The sequence below is a fragment of the Equus quagga genome, chromosome 8 (assembly GCF_021613505.1).
Source record: "Equus quagga isolate Etosha38 chromosome 8, UCLA_HA_Equagga_1.0, whole genome shotgun sequence".
Lineage (NCBI taxonomy): Eukaryota > Metazoa > Chordata > Mammalia > Perissodactyla > Equidae > Equus > Equus quagga.
In genome coordinates, this window is record NC_060274.1 from 68991288 (window position 1) to 69005775 (window position 14488).

A 14488-nucleotide genomic window follows, 5' to 3' on the forward strand; every position below is an offset into this window, starting at 1 on the left:
AGTAAATGGACAATAGGCTATGGATAAGAGCAGGAAGGAGGAAAGACCATTTATTGAGTATCAACATTTGCCTTTATACCCATAATCCCATTTAATCCTAATAATGACCATATGATGAGACAGATGGGTAAAGGTTCCCGTTTTATAGGTGTACTACTTGAGGCTCAGATCGTGTAAGTAATTTTAATTTTCTCAAGACCACAAGCTGGTGAATAGTCAAGTTTGAACCCAGATCTGTCTGGCTTCAAGAGTATATCAGGAGACATAACCCATAAGGTGATTTGAAAAGAATAAGTTAAGGAGCCAGCCCCGTGGTGTAGTAGTTAAGTTTGCATGCTCTGCTTTAGCAGCCCAAGGTTTGCAGGTTCTGATCCTGGGTGTGGACCTAGCACCACTTGTCAGGCCACACCGTGGCAGCATCCCACATAAAGCAGAGGAAGATTGGCATAGGTGTTAGCTCGGCAACAATCTTCCTCAAGCAAAAAGAGGAAGATTGGCAGCAGATATTAGCTGAGGGCCAAGCTTCCTCATTAAAAAAAAGAGTAAGTTTAATTTAAAGAATTATTAAGCCATGATAAAAGATTAACCATAACATATAACAGAAGTTTAAAGGATGCCCTAGGGCTGAGGGAGAGTATCAAGGGAATGACAAGTTTGGAAGGATGACCCTTTCGCCCAGGCTGGGGTTCAGACCTTGTTGGAGAAGGTGTCGTTGCATCCTACTGGACAGCTGGGAAATGTTTGCTGGTTTGCCTGGGCCAGAACTGATTTGAAGTTCTTGGCAAGTAGGTGGCTGAGCACAGGGAGCCAGGGCACTGATGTGAAGCCTAGAGTGTGTGGTGTCTGTGTCAAGAGGGCTACAGAAAAGACATCTCTGGGCTAGGCTTACGAGGTCACTGAGGGACCGTGGCATGTGGCTGGGCCAGTACACTGACGGATGTCCTCCTCTCGTCCTGCTGAGAAACCCTTTCCTCCTACAGTGCCCTCCACCACTTTTTGCTAAGACAGCTTAATGACATGCTCACTGTGGAGGAGAAATGCTAAAAGTATTTTGTCCATTATTGCAGAGCAGATATTGAAGGATAGATTTGGAGGTGAGAGGAAATAAATTGAACACTGGCCCAAAGACTCATGTTTTCACTATATTCACACTCATATCTACTATCATATCTGAGTTCTCATTACAATAGTATTAACGTCTTTCATGTTTTCCCCAGATTACCATCTGGGATGTATGACTGAAATATAAGAGTAGTTCCTAACCTTTTGTGTTTTGTGGATCACTACCCCCACCACCTCCCTCCCACCCCCTATGAGAAGGGGTACTCAATTTTTATTTTGCCACATAAGGATTTTTCAGTATTTTTATCAGCCATGTTTAATATTTTAACAAGAACAACAAAACAACCTATATGAATTATTGCTATCATGTCCTGTATTTAACATTGAAAGGAATAGGATACATTTCGTCCCAAAATAAAGGATAGGCTTTTAAATTTAATGAATTTTACTGTAGCAAAGTAAAAAATATATTTTTTAATTTTTCTTATTTTTGCCTCAATTGGTACATAGGCCCTTGAGAAATGTTGTCATACAAGATTGTTGGGCTAGCATAGAATCTACAGTGGACTCTTTGAGAACCCTTTGTGGTGATGTCTAACAAAAATGGCTAAACATCTTACCTCTTCTTCCTAATCGCCCATCCAAAAATAAAATAAAGTAAAATAAATATATAACAAATGATTTGCTGTATTGATCTGAATCTGTGGTCTCGTCATAGACGTGGCCATTATTTTATGTTTGGACTGACTTTGGCCTAGAATTAGGAAGTTTAGTACAGCATTAAAAATGTGTACTTTCAAGAGAAACTGCCTATATTTGGATGCTCGTCTTTTCTTACTAATTTTAGGCAAGTGATTTAACCTTTTTATGCATCAGTTTCCTTAGCACTTCTGAGAAGATTAAATGAGATGATTTATGTAAAACAGTTAGTACGATTCTTGGAACCTAATACGTGCTCAGTAAATGTCTCTCTATTTTCGCTGCTTCTGCTGCTGCTACTGGTGCTACCAGCTGCTTAAATTCTTTCTGGTACCTCTTGAGTCCTCAGAGTTGAAGTTTATGGTGCTAAATTGTAGTAAATAAGTAAGGCAACTTTGGAAGAAACAGAGCTTCCTTTTAGGGAGGAGAATTATTTTTTTTTACCTTTTTTCTTGTGAATAATTTGAAAGTTCTAATGAAAAACTTTAAAGTAGCTGTCTCTTGATGCTGTCATAATCCACAAAGCAACTTGTAAACTTGTTTCTGAGTGAAGGAAAGGGAAACCTCTTTAACTGTTTAGATTTAGAGAGAGAGATTTGTATTGACTGCTGTGGATCTTACATGTGTAGTCAGCTCCCTTGATGGTGCAGCCTGGCAAAAGTTCTTTTATACTATTTGAACATTTTATTTGTGTTGATGTCCACACTCACCTATAGGCTATAGTGGAAATTATAGGTATTGTTATAGTTTGAAGGATGTAACACTAGCTTGATTCAAGGGAAAAAATGCCAAGATTTGACAAGCTGTTTAGTATTCCAGCTTCAAATGGAAAACAGGGGGAAAGAAAGAATGAAAAAGGTTTTGAAATTGACTTCTGTAAGTGGGCTAATTAGACTTTTTCCCCTCTGTTTGTGATGGGAGCCACAAGTTCTACGTAGAAGATGATCTGATTTAATGTGAGAACACCATCAGTACATTCTTGTTGTTGCATTTTTATTTCATTCCTTAGAGTATTTTACTCTGTCTTGAGTGGTCTTATAAATCTGATCGTGGGAAATATTAGACATACTCTAACATCTAGAGATAATGCGCTAGACCCGATGTTGCAAGCACTTGCCGTTCATCATTATGACTTCCGAACTGCCTCTGTGGTGGTGTCCCAGTAGACACTTAGCAATTGATTACTGAATGAAGAGGCAAAGAAATGAAAATAGCATCCTGGAAGTGAGTTAGTTGTATATGCTGTAAAGGTACTACAGATGCAGGGCTTTTCAAAATCAAATTTGATTGGTTAATATAGTTCCCATTCTGAAGTGAGTCTTTTGAGAAGTATCTTTCTACTTAGTTTGCTTTATTAAAATCTGTGAATTTGAAAGAATCTATTGATAGTTTTTATGCTAGAATGACAATTCTGACTCTTTGTTTCTTGGTGGTTTTATGTGGTGCTTGTTTTCTGCTCCTTTCCCCAATCAACATCTGTCATCATAGCTCCAAGCAAAATGGATGGTAAAGTAACAAGGAAGATTATTCTTTTTTGATTTCTTGATTTGTCTTAATTACAAAGTTCTGTTCAGCTAAACAAATGAACAAAAATCATTTACAACAGGTATTAAAAAGGACCAAAGTTGTCTCAGCTGTTTGAGATGTATTTTAATAAAGACTCAAGTTGGTATCCTCACATGAGTGGTTGGAGGAAATGATACACTTGTGTGCCAGTCACACCAAAATGGCAGTTCAAATATGTAGTACTTGTGTGACTTGTACTCACACATTTTAAGAAGGTCAGTATGAAGCACGCAGCCAGCTGTTGGACCTATCAAAGATAAACTCCTCCAGAGTACAGTGGCATTTGATACACCAGTGGAGCATGAAAAAACTGTGCAAATTAAATTGAGAAAGCAGCTGCTTGTTGAAGATGTGTATCTTTATATTGAACTCCACAGGATGCATTTGGGAGGTTGGATTAAAACATTCTATCAAGAAAAATCTCAAAACCTTGGATTTTCTTCCAAAGATAATTTTTAAAGATTTGTAACTATTTTTGTCAGTAGCTCTATAAAATGATTCTTAGTCTTATTCCTTTAAAACTCATAGTGCATCACAAAATAGAACCATGTAGCAATCATAGCCTCTTAAGCTGTGACAAAGCAGAATGTGTGGTTAATATAGTCACAAGGTTAAGAGATATTTGCCATCTCATTTTTACCCTCTTTCTTACAGACATGATACAGATCTGTTTAAATTTCAGAATCCAGTGATCCCCTATTTTGTTTGGTTGTAAGCACAGAGAAAGGGTGCCTAATATATTTCAAAAGGTTCAGAGCAGTTTTTAAAAAACAAAATTAGAATAAACTCTTGTTTATTTTTTCTTTTTAGTGTGCTGAAACTTTGAGCATTTGTTTAGTGTTGCAGGATCATTCAGACTTTAAAAAATATTTATATGTGGGGCACGTAAGTTTTAGTTCACGGGTTGTATGGTGAACAGATGAGTTGAATGAAATATGACTTCCTTGTTTGTTATAACTGTTCTGTACAGTTTTCTAGTAGTCATTTTTAACCTGGGAAGAAAGAAAGTCAAGATGCATACCAAAAATTGTTTTAAAATATGTCCTTAAGGATTATCCAACAGCTTTTAGAAAAAAATAAGAAAGAGAAATTTTACCTAATTACTATAGAGCAACTTCACAGTTCTTAAATTAGGATCCTTAATTCTCAAAGTACTTAAAATAATGAATGTGAATACCTTTCCATGCACATGAAAATGATGTTTTGTTTCATTTGAATAGTGGTGTTGTGCAAATGTTTAAGAATAATAGGTAGGTGCAAAGTGCAGAGAATTTTAAGTGAAAGGCAATTATAGTTGTTAACTCTAAGCTTTGGCTAAGCTGCTGGAAAAGTAGTGCTTATTGCAGTCCCTTTTCTGTAACTAAATGATACCATTCCATACATGTTTCACATTCTTTAGTTGCGTGTCTGAGATTTTGCGGTCTGACCATAGAATTCTTTGAGTAATTATTAGAGATGGCACATATTTTGTGTTTATTTTCTATGTGGACATTTTTGAAAAGGTTTGATAGCAGAATCATATCTTCTCTCCTTATAGATGGGTTCACATTGTTTGTGCCCTGTATGTTCCTGGAGTAGCCTTTGGAGATATTGACAAATTACGACCAGTAACACTAACAGAAATGAACTATTCCAAATACGGTGCCAAGGTGAGACGAAGTGTTTTTGATTGTCTGAAAGGGAAAGTTTTTACATGTTAGTTTACATGGCTTTTCACAGAAATGCTTATTAGTATCATGCCATTTGTAGAGCAGTTAGAATAATTTGTAGGGTAAAATGGTAATTGATACCACTGCTCTCTCCCTAGCATTTAGCATACTGCCTAGTGCATAGTGAGTTCTCAGACCAAATCCTTGTTTTTGATCAGTTGGATAATACAAACCTGATTTCTGACTTTACTTTTGAAGTGGAATTTATGAACATTATTAAAACGTACACGAAGCACCTGTTAGTTTACTCAGGTTTCAAGAACTGGTTTTATCTTTATGACTATATAGCCAGCCTAGTAAATGATTCTCAGCCTTGATAGTTTATACATTGGTTTTTATTGATTGAGTTTTAGGATTATAAGTGATAAAAATACCCACTTATTAATTTAAACTTAGGTCTATAATTACTGCAAACATCTCTGGAATGCTAGAACTAATTAGGCATGGATGCATTTTCTTTCCATTACTATCTGTTGGGAAATTGGGAAGGAAGACTCTTGAATAACATCAGTAACGTATTAAAGCTTGGGTAGGGAACTTACAGATTGTTGGAAAATTGTGATATTGAAAATTTAAAAATTTGACAGTTTCTACCCACCACCCCCACCCCTCACACCCACCCTCACTCCAGTACTCTTGTGCTTTAAGTTCAGGTAATTTCTCTTGAGCTGTCTGCAGCTTCCCTCTCCAGAACTAGCTGAAGCCCCCAGGGAGAAGAGCAGGCCCAAGCTCTGATCTTACTTTCCTGGTCCTCCCGTAATTCTATGCTATCTTGTTATCTCTCTGATGCCTTTAAGCTGTAGTTTAAACAAAATAATTTGTCCACCTTTTCTAGCTGAGCGGGATTAATAGAAATTACCTAGACTACCACTATTGAAAGTTATTACTTTTTGATAGCAGCTTCATAATTCACAACCGCAGAGCCTAGAAGGGACTAGCTTAGGTCATTTTCAGTAGACACACATTATTACCATCAATATAAATATAGCAGCAATTAAAAAAAACAGTAACCAGATATTACTTCATATAACTGAAGCCAGCAGTGACTTCTGGACCAAAAAGAAGAGTCATTAAATGTGCAGTTGTCACCTGATTTCTCCATTATCACCTGCGTTTGTTTTGAAGTATTCTTGGGAAATGGAGTTGAGAATTATGCTCATCTGCAAAAGCACACACAACGTTGTGAATTAGAACTGAGACAGTTCTTCTAGACGACATTGTCCCTTTTCTAATCCTGATTACTTTCTCCCCTGTTCTCAGTTACTTAGTTCTCTAGCATTTTGAATGATTCAAGCAGTTGAGAAAGATTCTGTTTTCTTTGTTAGATTGTTCTATAGTCTTATAAGACTTTATTGTCAGGAAATTTTTCATTGTATTCACTCTGAAATCCCTTGCTCACTTTCCTCATATTACATTAAATTACTTAACTCAAGGAACTATCCTAAATAATTTGGTTCTGTTCATGGTATTGACATCCTTTAATTTAATTTCTCCATTTTTCTCTCTCCCTCTCTTCTCTCTGTCTCATTCTTTCTCTTTCTTTCTTTCTTTTTTGATCTCATGTTTAGATCACTATTGGCTGGTATTTTATACCACACACATTCTACGGTTATTGGAAAAAGACCCTTAACTAGGCAGTAGAGTGTCAGGATTTGGGAATGTTTTCACATCTGTACCCAGAGTCCTGTTCTTGCTGTTTTCATTCATTGTGGATGCCTCAGTCTGGTGCTGTCTGCCCAGCATGTAGTCACTAACTATTATAGTATTGAAATGAAATGTTTAGTGTCTACTAAAATCTTATATTTTCCTCTTTATATGTTTCCCTCATATTTACTTAGAATACATTTATTAAGCAGTTCTTCCTTAATTGTCTACTGGCAATCTTTCACAATTTGGTAGGTTTTTCTTTTATGAAAATTCCTATTGCCAGAGCAGCTTATATTTTGAAACTAATTTTTTTTTCTCTGTGGTTAAGATAGTTTAAAGGATGAAAAAATAAATTTGGGAGGGGATATGTGGTAACTTCAACAGTTTATACATTTACTTATACAGTTGTTCTCTTTGTATACAGAAAGAATGTAAATAATTGGCTATATGGTATATCACTACCAATTTCACCAAATTGTTTACTTACGATTACTTTTAATTCTCTTAAAGATATTTAAAGAATGCATGATTTCTTTGGTTGCACTGTCTAGATCTTTTTGGTGAATTTTCTTTGGCTTTTTCTTTACTTTCTTTCATTTTCCAAGTAGTATTATATTGTTCGAGTCAGTATAGCTTAATATTTAAGAGCATGGACTTTGAAGTAAGGTTAACCCTGGTTTGAAGACTGACTCCCAATTATTTTTTGTGTTATTTTGAGCAGACTTCTTAACCTGTCTTCACCTCAATTTTCTCATGTGTAAAATGGGAATAATTATAGTACCTCTTCCACATATTAGTGTGAAATAGAGTGTCAAATGATTATAATAATCATTAATAATGATTATTAATCTATGTAATCATTTATATGTAAACACATATTAATATGTGTAAAATGCTTAGAATAGTGCTCAGCACATGGTAAGCCTTCAAATAATATTAATTATTATTATTAGCATCATTATTATATCAGTGGAATTTTGGTATATTAGAACTATGTATTGAGAATTACTTTTTTTATATAAACTCTTGGCTTGCCTACAGTTATTCTTTGTATTGATGTAATGTTGGTTCACTGTTTGTATTTTGTGGTTGCTCTGTATGAGCATGCACCCTTTGTTCTGGAAATACTTTTCCTCTGAGAGTTTTCCTGTTACTCCATTGTAGGAGTGTAGCTTCTGCGAAGACCCTCGTTTTGCTAGAACTGGAGTTTGTATTAGCTGTGATGCAGGGATGTGCAGAGCCTATTTCCACGTGACCTGCGCTCAGAAGGAAGGTCTGCTTTCAGAGGCAGCAGCAGAAGAGGTAGGTTTATTTAAGCCCTTAGTCGTGAATATGTTCATTAGACTTCTTATGGACTCCTTCACATTTTGGAACACGTATGCATCATAAAATAAATTTACGAGTTTATTCTTAAAGTCATTGCCTAGACTGCTGGTCTAAAATTTCAAGAGTAAACAATATGTATGAGTTTTTTAGTCATAAAGCAAGTCAGACATTTGAAAAACACGTTAAAATTTTTATGGCAAGATCTGACAGATAAAATGAACATAATCCAAGGTGTTTTAAAATGTTGAAATGTCAGCATATTTTATATGAGAATCTGAAATTGTATTTGGGTAATAACTTTGCTCTGTTACTCTCTAAATAAAATCATTACCCTCTCTTCAGTATCTGCATTTCTATGTCTTTATAATTATATTTATTTCCATAATTTTCATTCCAGGTTTATTGGCTGTAGATTAAGCAATCCGTTGTTTTCAAAGTGTGTTTTGGGGACTCCTTCATATTCTTTTTTTGTGTGTGTGAAGAAGATTGGTCCTGAGACAAGATCTGTTGCCAGTCTTCCTCTTTTTGCTTGAGGAAGATTGTCACTGAGCTAACATCTGTGCCAGTCTTCCTCTATATTTTATGTGGGATGCTGCTACAGCGTGGCTTGCCGGGTGGTAGGTCCACTCAGGGGATCGAACCTGCGAATCCTGGGCTGCTGAAACGGGGTGCGTGAACTTAACCACTATGCCAGCAGGCTGGCCCTCCTTAATATTCTTTTAAGGGGTCTGTGAGGTTAGTGCTATTAATTCTCTCACAAACAATAGTGGAGATTTCCAAAGATTATATAACATACAACATGTTGAATGTGGAAACAGTTTTTAGAATCTAGCTATCTTCTTTTATGTGAGCTATCTAGATAGTAAAGAGATTTGCAGAAGTGTAAAACTGCTTCTCTTCTCACTAAATTTTTGTGTGTGTAAACTATAGTATTTTTCATAAAAATGTTATGTTAAGATATAATGAGCTTATTATTTTAAAATAAATGAAGGAATATTTTTAAAATTTCTCAATTTTAATTTCTAATATGGTAACTATCTATAAATATAACTTATATAAGTTGGGGTCTTCACTAATTTTAAAGACTGTTAAGGAGTGTTGAGACCAAGTTTTGTTGATTCTTTAACCCTTTATTTATCTAGGCGGGTAATTGAGTGTTTCTTTGGTAGTTCTTCCTGTGTGTTCATGATGGATTTATGGTAATAGCTAAGCCTCTTCTTTTATGTTCCTTCTTTTATTGGATAAATTTTCGGTGTCATGTAAAAAGTATCTTTATTATGTTGGGCTTTTTACCTTATCCGTTTTATTTCGTAGACAGAAAACAAGTAAAAAAGATAATCTGATGGAGAAAATTTGTTGAGCAGATTTTGGGAGAAATATTTTATGAACAAATGGTTCCTCTAGCAGCTATATTTTAGGTACATATATCTGTTTTGGGGCCAGTCTCAAATTCTGATGAGTTTCACTTTGGATAATTGATGAAGGGTACTGGATACGCACTGAGCCTTTTTACAGCTATTAGGCAGACATAGAGGTATAGTTATATAATAGAGTTGTGTGGATTAGTCATGGCTGGTGGTCAAGATGGTCAACATGGTGGGCAGAAGTGCAGGGGGGCAATACAAGTAAGACTCGAAAGACCAGATAAAGCCGAGGTGAATATCTGGATCAGGGAATCTGTAGGCTAAGGTTATTACTCTACTTGTGGAAAACTTTGAACTTTATAGTCAGGAAGGTTTCTTTGTAGCCATTTCTTTTAAAACTTGTTGAGAGCTTTGCCTTTCATACTATAGTAGTTTGGGTCCCTTTGTATAGCACCATCCACCATCATTTTGGAGTAGACAGTAGCCAGTTAATTAATAAAAATGTGTGAAGTAGCCGCATATGGGACAGTGGAGTGTGTTGGGGTCTATGGTGATTTAGAGAGTGCATCCCCACGTCTAAAGCCATTCAAATTGAAATGACACAAAACACAATGTTACACTAAATAAATCGTTTGCAGTCTATAGTCTATCTCTATATATCTGTGAGCTAATCTGGAGAAATTTACAGGGAAAGCTAACATAAAGCAGTTTGTGGAAACTGGCCCTGAGGCTTTTTCCTTGCCTTGCTGCCTCCCTTGATTGATTAGGTAGGAATTCTGGATGCTGGAAGAAAAAAATATGACTGTTTTCCCCATTCACTATCTTGATAAGTGTACTTTTTTTGGGGAAATGATTTAAAGCATATTTACATATCTTTTTGATTTCTTGTTATAAACATTTATAGAATTAGAAAATTAGAAAGATTTCTGAAAAATGTGTTACATCTGAAGACTTTGCATGAATCAATATCACTGTGGTTTGCTGTTGACAGTAATCATTCTGTTAAAGTGAAGTTCTTGGCTATTTCTCATGGCTGTACTTCTATAGATTAAGATTCGTGTAAAGTTATAGTATATTTAATTAAAAAACACATTTTAAATTAAAACTTCTATTGTTTTTGGGCATATCTTGTCTTCTAGTTCAGTTTTATATGGCATTCTAGAAAGCTTTCTTTTTTCTTTTTTAAAGACTGATTTTTTTTTTTTAATTTATTTGTTTTTGGTATTTTTTTTTATTGCAATAACATTGGATTATAACCTTATATAGCTTTCAGGTGTACATCGTAATATATTTTGAATTCTGTGTAGATTACATCATGTTCACCACCCAAAAACTAATTATAGTCCATCACCTCACATGTGAGCCTAATCATCCCTTTTGCCCTCCCCCCACCATGTTAACCACCAATCCAATCTCCAATGCTATGTGTTTGTTTGTCGTTGTTTTTATCTTCTGCTTATGAGTGAGATCATACAGTATTTGACTTTCTCCCTCTGACTTATTTCACTCAGCATAATACCCTCAAGGACCATCCATGTTGTCACAAATGGCTGGATTTTATCATTTCTTATGGCTGAGTAGTGTTCCATTGTGGATATACACCACATCTTCTTTGTCCATTCCTCCCTTGATGGGTACCTAGGTTGATTCCAAGTCTTGGCTATTGTATATAATGTTGCAGTGAACATAGGGGTGCATGTATCTTTGTGCCTTTGTGTTTTCAAGTTCTTTGGATAAATAGCCAGCAGTGGGATAGCTGGATCATGCGGTAGATCTATTCTTAATTTTCTGAGGATACTCCATACTGCTTTCCACAGTGGCTGCACCAGTTTGCACTCCCACCAGCAGTGTACAAGGGTTCCCTTCTCTCCACATCCTCTCCAACATTTGTTGTTTCCTGTCTTGTTAATTGTAGCCATTCTGACAGGAGTGAGGTGATACTTCATTATAGTTTTGATTTTCATTTTCCTGATAGCTAATGATGTTGAGCATCTTTTCATATGCCTGTTGGCCGTTCGTATATCTTCTTTGGAGAAATCTCTGTTCAGATCTTTCGCCCATTTTTTAATTGGGATTTTGGGTTTTTTGTTGTTGCGATGTATGAGTTCTTTGTATATTTGGGATATTAACCCTTTATCTGATATACGGTGTGCAAATATCTTCTCCCAATTGTTAGGCTGTCTTTTTGTTTTGTTGATGGTTTCCTTTGCTGTGCAGAAGCTTTTTAGTTTGATGTAGTCCCATTTGTTCATTTTTTCTTTTGTTTCCCTTGCCTGGTCAGACATGGTACTTGAAAATATGCTGCTATGACCAATGTCAAAGAGCGTACTGCCTGTGTTTTCTTCCAGAAGTTTCATGGTTTCGGGTCTTACATTCAAGTCTTTAATCCATTTTGAGTTGATTTTTGTGGATGGTGTAATGTAATGGTCTACTTTCATTCTTTTGCACGTGGCTGTCCAGTTTTCCCAACACCATTTATTGAAGAGACTCTCCCTTCTCCATCGTATGCTCTTGGCTCCCTCGTCAAATATTAGCTGTCTGTAAATGTGTAGGTTTATTTCTGGGCTCTCAATTCTGTTCCATTGTTCTGTGTGTCCTTTTTGTGCCAGTACCATGCTTTTTTGGTTACTATGGCTTTGTAGTATATTTTGAAATCAGGGAGTGTGATACCTCCAGCTTTGTTCTTTTTTCTCAGGTATCCTTTGGCTATTTGGGGTCTTTTGTTGTTCCATATAAATTTTAGGATTCTTTGTTTCTGTGAAAAGTGTTATTGGAACTTTGATAGGGATTGTGTTGAGTGTATAGATTGCTTTAGGAAGTATGGACATTTTAGCTGTGTTAATTCTTCCAATCCAAGAGCACAGAGTATCTTTCCATTTCTTTGTGTCTTCTTCGATTTCTTTCAACAATGTTTTATTGTTTTTGGTGTACACATCTTTCACCTCTTTGGTTAAGTTTATTCCTAGGTATTTTATTCTTTTTGTTGCAGTTGTAAATGGGATTGTGTTCTTAATATCTAAAGACTGGTTTATTGAATTGGATTTCTTACTTGTTGATGGCTGTGTTACGTAGGCAGTAAAAGAAAGGTTGAAAAAGAGAGCAAGTACCTCAGTTTCATCTAATGACATCATACACCTTGCCATATTTTTCATGACTTTTTATAGCCTTTTGACATAGTACTGTATGTCTTTGGTGAAGATCCTTTTGAAGTTTCTGTTCTTTTTGATCCACTTTATGAAAATTCCAATTTATTTAAAATATTCGAACCTTGTTATGACAAAACATATCTTACTGTTATTAAAACTGAGCTATATAGCACAGGTTCAGTTACGCTGACTAAAGCTTATGTTATTATGTTTCATATCATACAGTTAGCCTTAAGGTTATTTATGTGCCATCTAAACCCTTGTGGGAGTTTCTTCTGTGATAAATATTATTTTGGTACTTTGAACATAGTTATACTCTGTTACTATGTAGAAAATTCTCTTTGAAACAATATAAGATTGTTTATAGATTTTACTGCTATTTTCTACAACCTTTGACTTAATTCATTGAAATTGCTCATGGATTAAATTTCAAGGGCTCAAATTAGATCTTTGGCTATTGAACTGATGCCTTAATATTGCTAGGAGGTGGGGGTTGGTAGGAATTGGCTCTTAGTGGATCAAATAATTTTTAATGAATTCATCAAGAAGTTAATTGCTTGAAGTTAGACATTTTATATGGGATCTCCAGTGATACCTTTGTGTGGCTATGTTAGGCATTTGATAACTTTATTTCTTAAATTATTGTGTATGAACTTTATGACAGTTACTCAGATCACTTTTTCTCACACTCCACTTCTAATACATCAGCAAATCCTATCAGCTGTACCTTCAAAATATGTCTAGAATATGTCCACTTTTGGTAAAATTCATTGCTGCTGGCCTAGTCCAAGTCATCCTTTGTCACCTGGATTAATATAACCACCTAACTCCTTCCACCCTTGCTTTTCTAGAGCAGAGAGTGGCAGATTTTTTCTAGAAAGAGCCAGATAGTAAATATTTTAGGCTTTGTGGGCCTATGGTTTGTGTTGCAACTACTTAACTTTGCCATTGATTGTGAATATGTAAATGAATGAGCATGGCCGTGTTCAAAGAAAACTTTATTTCCTAAAACAGGCGGGGCCGGATTTGGCACTCAGGTCATGGGTTGCCAGTGCTTTTCTGGGGAATAGAGGACATTCTCAGTAGCAGCTAGCATTATCCCATTAAAATTGAAGTCAGATCTGGTCACTCCTTTGCTCAAAACCCTTCAGTGGCTGTCTGTCTGATTTAGACTAGAGGCTAATTTCCTTACTGATTTATAAGGCTGTCTGTGATCTGGCTTCACATCCCCTCTCTGACTTAATCACTTCCCCGCATTCAGCCTCACAGGCCATCTCGCTGCTCGTGTAACGAATGTGCCAGGTGAGCTCCTACTCTGGGCCTCTGTGCTTGTTTCCTTGCATGGGCTGCCCTTACTCCACATATTTCCTCATTCCCTCACTTTTTTCAGGTCCTCACTCCATGTCTGCTTCTCACTGTGACCTTTCCTGGTCACCCTGTCTAAAGTTGCAACCCTCTCCCTCCCATGACCCATTCTATTCACTTTTCCTGCTTTATTTTTCTCTTTTTAATACCTAACTGCTATCTAATATATGTGATTCTTATTTGTTGTGTTTCTTGTCTGTCACCTTCATTAGAGCATAGATTCATGAGGACAGGGATTTTTTTGTGCTCTTTTACTTTTCACTGTATCCTCAGTGATTAGAATACAAGTTGAGGGAGGGGTTCCTTCTATCAGTCAACTTTTATTTGATCAGCTGTTTAATATTTAAGGTCTTTTTTTGGGTAAGATTTTATTTAAAAAAAGAATTCTAGGGTAAAATTAGTTTTCAAGCCAGAGCTTTGTGTTGTGGTGTTTTGCATATTTGATTTCCAATTTATCCTGTTTTGATTTCCTGTTTATCTAAAGTCATTGCCTGAGGGTATAACCTTGGCACATTTCCTTGTGGTATTGGAATAACTGTTTATACATACATGTGTCTTTTTATCTTTTTAGTTTGCGTTAGATGAAGTTCACTGCGGCCCCAGC

The 14488-nt window shown here is 35.9% G+C and overlaps 1 protein-coding gene across 6 annotated transcripts in view; it reads left to right on the forward strand.

The window, feature by feature from the left end:
• The window catches only part of PHF14 (PHD finger protein 14), a 200625-nt gene that overhangs the window by 32492 nt on the left and 153645 nt on the right, over positions 1-14488 (forward strand). For all 6 annotated transcript variants that reach the window (XR_006889821.1, XM_046670112.1, XM_046670111.1 and 3 more), the window contains exons 6-7: positions 4865-4976; positions 7848-7985. Coding sequence is in view for 5 of the 6 variants with exons in the window: in XM_046670112.1 (XP_046526068.1) it covers positions 4865-4976; positions 7848-7985 (250 nt within the window). In the remaining variant the exon portion in view is untranslated. The remainder of the gene's footprint in view (positions 1-4864; positions 4977-7847; positions 7986-14488) is intronic.